General features: G+C 37.4%; 1 protein-coding gene across 1 annotated transcript in view; it reads right to left on the minus strand.

The window, feature by feature from the left end:
* The window catches only part of LOC135212720 (glycine receptor subunit alpha-4-like), a 162,215-nt gene that overhangs the window by 63,094 nt on the left and 86,621 nt on the right, over positions 1–12,500 (minus strand). The window contains exon 2 of the mRNA XM_064246418.1: positions 10,928–11,103. Coding sequence (XP_064102488.1) covers positions 10,928–11,049 — 122 coding nt within the window. The 5' untranslated portion in view covers positions 11,050–11,103. The remainder of the gene's footprint in view (positions 1–10,927; positions 11,104–12,500) is intronic.

Below are 12,500 nucleotides of genomic sequence, written 5' to 3' on the forward strand. Positions count from 1 at the left end.
ATTGCAGCTCTAAAAATGGAGGACAGTTACTAAAACCAATACTTAACTCCTCGTAAAGTATCATCAACGGCGCTGCAGTTGCAGTAATAAATATGAGGGACCAAATATGAGGGACAGGTGATAAATCTGAAGTTCCTTTAGAGGCTGTCCAAGGCTGATATCCTCTCGTGTGTTCGTAATGTGTCCGTCGCAGATTGACAAGTGTTGTAATCCTCCAAGATTGGTATCGAAAACTTTATAAAAACTCGATCATAGCTGCTCCTCGAAGACAAACATCCATGCATCAGCAGCGGGAGAACGATCAAACGGGCGTGACAGTGGTATAAAGCGCTGAAGACTCAAAAGCAGGCAGGCGTTGATGTCGAATAAAGGGCGCTAACAGCTACACACCATTGCAGCGATCCAAGGCGAATCCACTGCTCTCAGTAGACAAGTACCTCTCAGAGGCAATCCCAACCTCTCTAGCGTTCAGAGGATCACTGACGGCAAACTTGGGCTTTTCCCGAAAAAAAAGTCTCTCTGCCTCGACGTCATCATGTAAAGGAAGAAATTATTGGATTAGAACTATCCTCCTTAACGACTGCAAAACAAATAACAAGCAAACAGCACCCAGTTACTAACAAGCAGCAAACATACGACTGCGTGGGCAAAAAATAAGTAAATAAATAAATATATAAATAAACGAACGAAAATACTTTCGGGCGTGATACCCCCAACCTAATAGGTAAAAAGAATATAATTTTTTTTACAACTCATAGACGAGTTCCAACTAATTTTATATCTCAACATGTACTGAAAAAAAAAAAAAATTAACGGCAACGTTAAATAACCTCAAGACCAGTAAATTATCACTTCCACAAACAAAAACCAACGATATCGAACAATGAAAGAACGAGATGTTGCACCAAAGACACTGCAGGAAGAAAAAGAAAAAGACGAAAACAAAACAAAAATCCAAGTGGAAAAAGACATCACAGATTTCTAGAGAGGGCATCAGCGACGACATTGTCCTTCCCTTTCACATGTTTTACAGTCAAATTATATTCCTGAAGCATAAGACTCCAATTAGTGAGCCTTCTGTTTTTGTTCCTAAATTTGTTCACAAATTTTAAAGGATTGTGATCTGAATACACAACAATTGGATCAACGCTAGCTGTTACATAAATTTCAAAATGTTGTAGAGCTAAAACTAAAGCTAAGGCTTCCTTTTCGATTGTGCTATATTTCTTTTGATGCTCATTAAGTTTCCTGGAAAAAATAAATGAAACAGGATGTTCAATACCTTCACTATCGTCTTGCAACAGCACTGCCCCTACTCCGAGATCGCTGGCATCCACCATTAACTTGAATCCCTTCTGAAAGTCAGGTGATTTCAAAATAGGGTAGGTACTTAAAATGCCCTTTAATTTATCAAAGGCTCGTTGACATGTATCGTCCCACAAGAATCTAGATTTCTCTCTTAAAAGATTAGTTAAAGGAGTTACTATTTCAGAAAAACTGGGGACAAACCTACGGTAGTAACCAGCGAGACCAACAAATTGCCTTACATTTTTCCGAGTTTTTGGAGTGGGAAAAGCTAGTACAGCTTCAATGTTCTTTTCCTTGGGTAATACTTTACCTTGTCCGACGTGATGTCCTAGGTAGATAACTTCAGCCTTTCCAAATTCGCATTTAGAAAGGTTTACCACTAAACCAGCGTCAGCAATTGCACGAAATAAGGCCCTGATTCTATCGACATGGTCTTTCCAGTTGTCACTGAAAATAATGATATCGTCCAGATAAACTACACAACCCTTCAATCCATTCGTGATCATCCACATCATTCTCTGGAAGGTACTGGCTGCGTTACGCATGCCAAAGGGCATGACTTTACATTCGAATAAACCTTCAGGTGTTATAAATGGCTGATATTTCCGTGCATTTTCAGTCAGAGGAACTTGCCAGTAACCTTTTAAAAGGTCTAATTTACTAATATACTTGGCATTACCAATCTTATCTATGCAATCTTCTATGCGAGGCAGAGGGAAATTGTCAGCAACTGTTAGGTCGTTTACTTTTCTGTAGTCGAAACACAACCTGTCTTGTCCATTTTCCTTTTTCACTAATACAACTGGGAACTCCAAGGACTGCTACTTGGTGTTATCAAGTCATTCTCCAACATATAACTAACTTCCTTTCTCACAGCTTCAGCTTTTTGTGGATTTAACCTGTAAGGGGCTTGTCTAATTGGCTGGGCATTTGGCTTTAGTGCCACGTCATGTTGCAAACTACGCACAAGACCGGGAGTGTCCTTAAATATTGACGGATGTTCTCTGAATAAATCCTTAATATCAGTAGCTTCCTGAGCATTCAGATGTTTAAGCAAACTATCTGGGTTACACAAAATTTTAGAGTTTTCGCCATTCCATCCATAATCTTTGCTTTCCACTTCTTGTCCATTACCTTCTTTAGGTACAACAGCTGAAACAGATTTAACAGTGTTAGCTCTGGAAAAATATTTCTTCATAATGTTAATATGACACAACTGATACTTTTTCCTCCTCCCTGGAATTTCCACCAAATAATCAACATCATTCAATTTCTTCTTAACCACTGCTGGACCTACAAACTGAGCCCTAAACTGACCTGGAATAGGAAGTAATACTAGTACTTGTTCTCCTGCTTCAAAATTTCTAACTTGGGACTTTCTATCATAATGAGTTTTCATTTTAGCCTGCGAAGTAGAGAGACTATTTTGGGCCCATTGCCAAATGCTCCTTAATTTCTCTTTGAAAGACAAAACATAATAAAAGATTTACTTTACCACTACTCCCTTCCCAATGTTCCCTTAATAAATCAAGAGGCCCTCTCACATTGTGTCCATAGACCATCTGAAAAGGAGAAAAACCCAGAGATTCACTAGGGGCTGATCTTAAAGCAAAAAGCAATAAAGGCAAGTCTTTATCCCATTCTTCAACATGGTCTAAACAATACTTAGTCAAAGCATTCTTCAAAGTCGAGTGAAATCTTTCAAGTATTCCCTGACTTTCGGGATGATATGAGGATGCCAAGTTGTGTTTAATGCCAAGTTCATTCATTTTAGCCTGAAACTCCCTACTAGTGAAATTAGAACCTTGATCCGACTGTATCTCTCGAGGCAAACCATAACGAGAAAAGAAGTCCATGAGATGCTTAATAACGATACCACTCCTAATGCCTCTAACAGGTATTACCTCGGGAAATCTAGTGGTTCTGTCCATTATAGTTAACATGTACTGAAAACCTGTTTTGGTTTTGGGTAAAGGACCCACAATGTCAATAACAATTTGCGTGAATGGTTCTTCAACAGCTGGGATGGGAATTAAAGGAGCTTTAGTAATTTTCTGGTTGGGTTTTCCAACCATTTGGCACTGGTGACATGACTTGCAATGTCTGACTACGTCTCTCTTTACAGAAGGCCAAAAAAAATTATCTTTGACTTTGGACAGTGTTTTTCGTATTCCTAAATGACCACCCCATTCACTTTCATGAGCCTCTTGCAAAATAAAATGCCTAAACTTACTAGGTACTACAATTTGTTCCCTTACCTTCCACTCTTCATCAATAGATGCGGTCACTGGACGAATTAATCTATATAAGACATCATTCTTTAATACATAACTTGCTTCACTTAAATCCTCCTGTTCCTTTAGCTGCTCTGCTTCTTCATATATACTCCTCAATTCGCCATCTTCCTTTTGAGCACTAATTAGGGTTTGCCTATCTGGAAACATGCAACTAGAATCTGTATCAAAGTCTTCAGATACATTAACCATCGACTTAGACGAAAGATTTTTATCTGCTTGGACTTACCTTTCTTTGTCTTTGGTTGAGTTTTGGTTTGGAAGCAGTCTTCCAAATTTATATCAGCTTCTCTACCTTTGACTACCTCTCTAGATTGGGCTCGGGTTACAGGAACAACAGGTTTAACATTTACCATAACACGTTCATTAACCACACTAGCCCCCTTTCGACCTTCTGATGCACAGGGTGTGCCACCCCCTTGCATCACATCATTGCCTATCAACAAATCCACACCACTCACAGGCAATGCACTAACTACAGCCAGTTTCAACGTACCAGTTACCAAAGGAGATTCCAAATAAACTTCTTCCACAGGCCAAGATGTTACTGTATCTGGGAAACCCCCAAGCAACACAAAATCCTGACCTTTCCGTGAGAAATCTTTAGGGAGAGAGGTTTCCAGAATGCAGGACTGGCACGAGCCAGTATCCCGTAGCAATGCAACGATATTACCATCAGTTGCCTCAGATCCAACTTTCACTATACCTCTAAAGACAAAGTCTTCAAATTCCTTACCATAAGGCATACTCCCACTCACCTCTCCTTCAAGACTAGAAGACACAGGCGGCACTGACCTACAATCCATCAACATAACTGGTTTAACCGACTTAGTTACTTCAGGACAATGTGACTTTACATGACCTTTCTTACCACACTTATAACAAACAATGTCCCGGGCCTGCCTCGCACCCCTCGAAGGCGATGAAGGACTTTCTCTACCCTTTATTACTTCCACCTTTTCCACACCTGCTTCCCAATGAGTTTTCTTCTTACCATAATGCTTGTGTGACAAAACAAATCTGTCTGCTGCCTTTGCTGCCTCATTCACATTATCAATGTTAAATTCTTCTATATGGATGCGAACGTCTTTGGGAATGTTGTTTTTAAAATCCTCCAACAAAACCAGTTCTCGTAACTCGGCAAATGTAGTTGCCTCCTCTGCAGCCAACCACTCGTCAAGTTTAACTGCTTTCTGGCCTGCCCATTCTACAAATGTTTGATTAAACATTTTACGCCAGGATCTGAATTTCTGCCGGTAAGCTTCTGGGATTAGCTGGTATGCATTTAAAACCATTTTTTTTTCACAATATCATAATCACTGGAATCTTCTGCACTTAACGCTGCATAAACTACTTGTGCCTTACCAGAGAATGCAGATTGCACTAATACAGCCCAGAGTTCCTTGGGCCAAGCTAACTGATGAGCTACTTTCTCAAAAGCAACGAAAAATTTTCCGACATCTGACTCGCTAAACTTAGGAATTAGCTTAGTTCCCCACTTATCACTGAACTTAGCTGGCACAGAATCACTCATAGAAGTTTCGTCGGACTTTAAAGACTTTAAAGTTATCTCTAACTGAAGAGTTTTACTTTGTTCTTCAAGCCTTTCTTTATCAGCTTCATTAAGAGCTCTCTTTTCAGCCAATATTGCTTTTTCTGCTTCCATTTGCTCTCTTTCAGCTTCTCTCTGCTCTCTTTCAGCTTCTCTCTGCTGTGCTCGTTTAGCGCGTTCGAGCTCCTGTTGCTCTTTTATGAAATATGCTAAGTCAGATCCTGACAATCCAAGTTTCTCACCAATGGCAGTTAACTCGCTTAAAGTTGACATCTCGTTAAATTGAGCAATTGCTGCTTAACACGAAGAACTATTAAAGTGTCCCGTAAAGAGAGAAAGAGAAAAAAAATAATACTTTTTCACACTACCTCACTGACCATCTGCCATCCTATCACGGTCGCCAATTTATGTCACGACTTAATAACATTAACGTAAAGCAGGTTCTTTATAATTTGCGTAAAGCCGTTACATAAAAGAAACAATAGTATTTTGCACAACCTGAAGTACCTTTAACTACGAGTTATAGTTTGTAAACAATGATGGCAAAGGACTACGAGGGAGTATGATGCGAAAATGTTAATATAAATATTTATTTACAAAAGAAGAAAAAAAATAATTGAATAATATTTGGACCGAGGTAAGTTTCAGGTCACTGCAGCGTAAACTTTATGTTCCGTTGTAACGAAGTGCTGTTAATTGCAGCTCTAAAAATGGAGGACAGTTACTAAAACCAATACTTAACTCCTCGTAAAGTATCATCAACGGCGCTGCAGTTGCAGTAATAAATATGAGGGACCAGGTGATAAATCTGAAGTTCCTTTAGAGGCTGTCCAAGGCTGATATCCTCTCGTGTGTTCGTAATGTGTCCGTCGCAGATTGACAAGTGTTGTAATCCTCCAAGATTGGTATCGAAAACTTTATAAAAACTCGATCATAGCTGCTCCTCGAAGACAAACATCCATGCATCAGCAGCGGGAGAACGATCAAACGGGCGTGACAGTGGTATAAAGCGCTGACGACTCAAAAGCAGGCAGGCGTTGATGTCGAATAAAGGGCGCTAACAGCTACACACCATTGCAGCGATCCAAGGCGAATCCACTGCTCTCAGTAGACAAGTACCTCTCAGAGGCAATCCCAACCTCTCTAGCGTTCAGAGGATCACTGACGGCAAACTTGGGCTTTTCCCGAAAAAAAAGTCTCTCTGCCTCGACGTCATCATGTAAAGGAAGAAATTATTGGATTAGAACTATCCTCCTTAACGACTGCAAAACAAATAACAAGCAAACAGCACCCAGTTACTAACAAGCAGCAAACATACGACTGCGTGGGCAAAAAATAAATAAATAAATAAATATATAAATAAACGAACGAAAATACTTTCGGGCGTGATAATATATATATATATATATATATATATATATATATATTATATATATATATATATATATATATATATATACATATGTGTGTGTGTGTAAATAAGATATATATAACTATTCTTGGGTTTCGAAGAAGTGGTAACCATCCTGTGAAAAATAGATTACAAGAATTTGGGAAAAATTGACACATGAAGAGGATTGAAAAAGTTTCAGATATATATATGTATATATATACTATATATATATATATATATATATATATATAATATATATATATATATATATATATATATATATATACATAAAACAACAATGCACGATGGGACTCACTAGTTAGTATCCAGGTGATAAAAAAAAGTGTTAAATCATAAAAAATGGGAAAAACTGATTCATGAAGAGAACTCCAAAGTCTGACAGTCCCAGAAACGAGGGGAACCGAAGCAGACGACCCGAGCAAGAGAAGTTTGATAGGTATTTCAAAAAGTGGCGGATATGCAAGTTTGAAGACCATACATTATATTATGTATACGCGGACATAACGCCAGGAATATATTTTGGATGATGAATAATTTCCTTTAACGCTTTAGCAAAGAATGAACCAGGAATTCATTATCTCTTATATATATGCACATGGAATTAAATATTTCACATATGCTTTGATGTATCAGATGGGAATTAAAACGCGTTCATAAAAATACAAGTATTTTTCAGGCACAAAGGGATCTGGGAAATCATAGGCGCTTCATATTATGAATTATTGATATCAATTGGTTTACGTTAGCTAGTTTCTGTAAATAAACTGCGGAATATTGTACTCCAAAACGGCACTTTATTTGTCAGTGCATATGCTTTTGATTACCCGTTTTACATAAATACGTATATTGTAGCGTATGACAGTACAATAAGACCTTATAATCGTTATTATTATTTCAGTAGATGAAAGCTATTGACATGGAACAAGCATACAGGGGCCACTGACTTGACATTCAAGCTTCCAAAGAATGTTGGTTGCAAACTCCGACCGCAGACTCCACAATGCGGCAATAACTGATCATGCTACAGACAGTGATCTTGCATTGGCCTGGGGGAGACGCGAACCCACGACATCTGAGTGGCACACCACAACACTAGCTACTATACCAGCGTTGAGGCCATTTTAAATCAGGCGAGTAGTTTGAGTCAGACAAATCCAGACTTTCATTGAAGGCGGAAGAACTAAGCTATTTTCTGTCACTTGATATCCACTATATCATGGCTCTTATCAAGTCCCATCAAGTGACAAATTAGCGTTCATTGGAAGGTAGGGCTCCTTACACTTCCTTTCTTTCTGCTCTCGGCTTGTGCTTTGTGATAAGGTTACTAGCCCTAATCTTTTCTCAGTCTCTAGGTACATGCTTCAATCCATGAGTCGATGGCATCACAATATATATATTTATTTTATATATAATATAATATATATATATATATAATTTATATCTATATTATATAGATATTTATGTATATATATATATATATATATATATTATATATTTAATATATACGTATAATATATATATAAACTATATATATGTGGTAGGGATTATAATTAATGATATATTTAAATAGCATAATGTGATGTGCTGTGACCTTTTTGGAATCCAGAGAACAGAGCCGAAGCAACGACCTGAGAAAAGCTGATAAATGATTTCTGGGTGGCGTGATATGAAAACTGCATAGTTAGGCGAGTCAATGTTTGTCCTGTAGTTATGTGAGTTCATGGGTCTTTTCAAAGTGCCTTTGGGAAACTGGTTGTAGCCAGTAATATGGGGTGTTAATGAAGTGTGCATTCGTATGTGCGTGTGCACCTCTTACTTTGATATTGTATCACTAGCCAAGTCTATGGGAAGACTTGCACAAAGATTCGTGGGAGGAAGGCAAAGCCACGATGGCAGATGCCAAAGTGTTTTTTGAACAGTGAGTGAGATATTCTGGCTGCAATGGGTGAGTCTTGAATTACTTTAGCCAAAAGGAATGGCTTGTTACAAATTGTAAGAATATTTAATCTTTAACTTTGTCATTAAACTTATGTGTACTTACGAGTGTGTTTCTCGTGTCTTTGAAACAGATGGTTCTTGTGTGGGAATTGACTGGCAAGGGGGGGACCAAGAGTCCTAGGGGGACAGAGAGTCCCAGATGGGAGAGACAATTGGTGTGACAAATTACTGTTTTTTTTACATTTTAATGTTGGGGGGTTAACTGAGTTAAGTTAGTCTGTGAGACTTGATTTAGTATCTTTCCATTGTTAAATAAATAGTTATTTTTTTTATAAAACTTTGCCTCTCATTTTGATTACCTGACAGAATGAAGAGAAAAAGGTGGAGAGAAAGAGAGGTTGCGAGAGAGAGAGGAGTTGCCGAGAGAGAGAGAGAGAGAGAGAGAGAGAGAGAGAGAGAGAGAGAGAGAGAGGTCGCGAGCCGTTGGTCGCTTGGAGATAGAGAGAGAGAGAGATTGTGTGTCGGTTTGCCTGACGCTCGGGGTTCCACGTTTACCAAATAAAATCGAGATTAATATCCCGTTAACATATATATATATATATATATATATATATTAATATAGTAAATATACATTATATACATATATATATATACATATATCTATATATATATATATAATATATATATTATATATATATATATATATATATATATATATATATATATATATATATATAATATATATATATATATATATATATATATATATATATATATATATTATTATATATATATATATTATATATATATATATATATATATATATAAGGGGCTCAACAGGCTTTAGTGGTAAAATTTATTCCATAACCCCATGGCAAAGACATGAAATCACTCAGTCTCAGCACATGGCATGCATGATTACTTCTATTGTATGAGACATATAAATGCTTCATTGGGCTCATTGGAAGGTGTTTTTCAAAAGCTCTTAACCGATGACAAATTTATTAAAATTGATATTTAAAAATTTGGAACAGTACTAGAGTAAAAAAGCGAACCTAGGTAAAATGCATATCTGGATATCTTTACTTAAAACGCTGAAGCGCCGTATTTTCTACATACTTAATTATATGCAATTAAAAGTGGGTTTCAAGAGCTTTCCAATGAGCCTATAGTTATTAAAATCGGTGGAAAATTAAGGACGACAGAGTGAAAAAAAAGCGTCTGCAAGACTATGCTTTAATAGCTCAATTCAGCGTCATCTCCACCTTTTCATATGGCGCCGCACTGACAATCAGCTACAGTGCATTTATACGCGCAAGTCCATTCCATATTTAGAGTTCCATGGCACAAACGTACATTATCTAACAGACCGTTTTCTTTGTTTGACAGTGATGGGGACGTTACACTCTCCTTGGATGAACAGTTTTAGTGTAGTACTTAGTTAACATTTTTAAGAAAACAAAAAGTCCAAACAAAAAGGTGGATGATCTAACAAGCACATATGTTAGCACTAAAACCTCTAGATTTCACCTATTGATAATTTTAATAGATCAGAAATAAAACTGTGTTAATGGACAAAGTTCCTCCACAAATATGATTCCAATAATGGAGGTCGTCTATGGTGGCAGCTATTTAGAAAATTATGGAGAATGGACGGTTTCCGATAAAAGTTATTAACATTAGGACCATAATATTATGAAACATTGTAAAAAAAAAAAAAAAAAATCGTTACTGGTGTTTTCAACCAGCCGTTGTGTCGACTCGAAAGTGGAGTTTGTCAGCTTTCGCGGACCGATGTAATCTTTTTATTGAAACCACCGAAAAAGAAGTAAAATGTGAAAAAAATTTCCTTCGGGTACCACCGGCAACCAACAGGGTTTGTTTTTGTCGTTTTAATTATCCAGCGAGCAAGAAAAATTAAATCACACTTTTGCGCACACAGGCTTACTGTGGGCTTAGAGCAGACCAAGTTTTTAAAAATTATTTTCTTTCTTTACTCTTTTTTTTTTATCGATATCCTAATCCTAATACCTTTGAAAATTCAATAATTGAGGTACTTAATTTTTATCATTTACTTTTAAATCTTAACAGTATAAAGTTTATAAACAAAAACCAATGAGCTGGTCGAAAGTCTTCTGTTTTACCTTAGCCACCACCTACCGACAAGTGAAGTTACGTGAAATATACCAAATTGAAGAGATATATGTATTTTTCCCACCTTACGAACCTACGCTTTCATATATGGAGTAATCCGCTCTACGAACTGTGTTCCTCCAGAATAAAATATAGCAAGCCTCTTATTGAGTATCACAATAGCGCATTGAACAGTATCTGTATTGCTTTGCTGCCCACGGTGGAATACATATAAAGAAGGAAAAGCTCTGGGAAATAAATTGCTAAGATAGCGAATGAGCCACTTACTTGAAATTGGGCATCTGAGGCGAAGCGGAGGCCATGGCTAGTGTGGTTATTAAGAAAATGAGAGCCATCTTGGGACCAGTTTCTTCCTCGCACCACAGTGGACAAGTAATCACTAGAGCCATCAGGGGAAAGAACCTGGTATTATAGTTTGTGGCTGTCTGCTGCACTCTGTTTCCCTGGGGACAGAAAAAGAAGGTGGTTCATCTAACAAATGAGAGAAAATGTCACGGAAAACATGAGGCTGCAATAAGATTTATAGTCTCCCATATTCTGCAATGGGCACACAACGAAGTATTTTAATCGGTGGGGCCAACGGAACCTTGACTGTTACTGTAAATCTTTACCTTTAAATTAGCGGTATGACAAACAAGTAAAAAATGCGCCGAATAAGTCAAGTTTTCTGTCCGGTGGTGGCTTCATCCAAGACCCATAAAACTCTTAGCCACGGCCCATGAAACTCAGCCACGGTTCGGTGGTGGTCTAAATAAAGTAAATACTACTGAAGCCAGAGGGCTGCAATTTGTTTGATGACTGGAGGACCTCTGGGCGAACGGATAGACAAAGTCGGCACAATAGTTTTCTTTTACAAAAACTAAAAATGCATTTCTGAACTAAATTAAAAGGGAAAACATGATATCTACTTAATGCTGAGCTTTGCATTACGTGGGAAACATGACAAAAACGAAGATCTGGTTTCTTTCATCCTATGTTCTTGCAATGCATTCAGTGGCGATAAATATTTCCCTCACCAATCAACCGTCTTCTTCGTTTTCATAACCACTACTTCTTTTATTCAAAAGTCCACCTTCCCAGACTCTCTTAGATCAGGCTTCTTGAAGATTCTCTCGATTCCCAGTAAGCAATTAGTAGACTCATATTGACCCTCTTGCTTTACTATATGTCCAGCCAGTATGCTTTTAAATTGCGCTGTAGTTCACATTATTTTGAATTTGGTATGAAAAACCAAAGGCAGAAGAATTCAACGAAGAATGTGAACTACAGCGCAATTCAATAGAATACTGGGCGGACATATGAAGAAAGACTTCAATATGATTCTACTAATTACTTACTGGGAAGGTGCACTTTTGAATAAAAAAAGTAGTGGTTATGAAAATGAAAAAGATGGATTGGTTGGTGAGGGAAGTATTCAGATGAATAAGAACAGCCTTAATGTAGTCTTATCGCCACTAAATGCATTGCCCGAACATAGGATGAAAGAAACCAGATCTTCGTTTTTGTACACAGTTCCTTAGTCATACTTTGCACTTTCTTTTGGAAACGTCCTCGTGAACTTTCCGTATGTTGGTACATTTCTGATGAACTCTACAAAATATAAGATAACAGATATATAGTTATATACTTCCACAGAAAATCTAAAAGGTTAACTGGTATTTCTAGAAAACGGCACTATGACGCAGGTTCTACTGTTAAATGAAGAATGGTAGTAACTTAACTGTCATTTTAAACAAGTTCATTTTTCTTATATTTCATCATCCTTAATTTGGTTGTTTGTATAGTAAATAGTGGGTACCTGTGACCTCGTGGCTATGACATCTACCTCAACCAGGTCAGT

This window comes from Macrobrachium nipponense, chromosome 41, assembly GCF_015104395.2.
Source record: "Macrobrachium nipponense isolate FS-2020 chromosome 41, ASM1510439v2, whole genome shotgun sequence".
In the NCBI taxonomy this organism is placed as follows: domain Eukaryota; kingdom Metazoa; phylum Arthropoda; class Malacostraca; order Decapoda; family Palaemonidae; genus Macrobrachium; species Macrobrachium nipponense.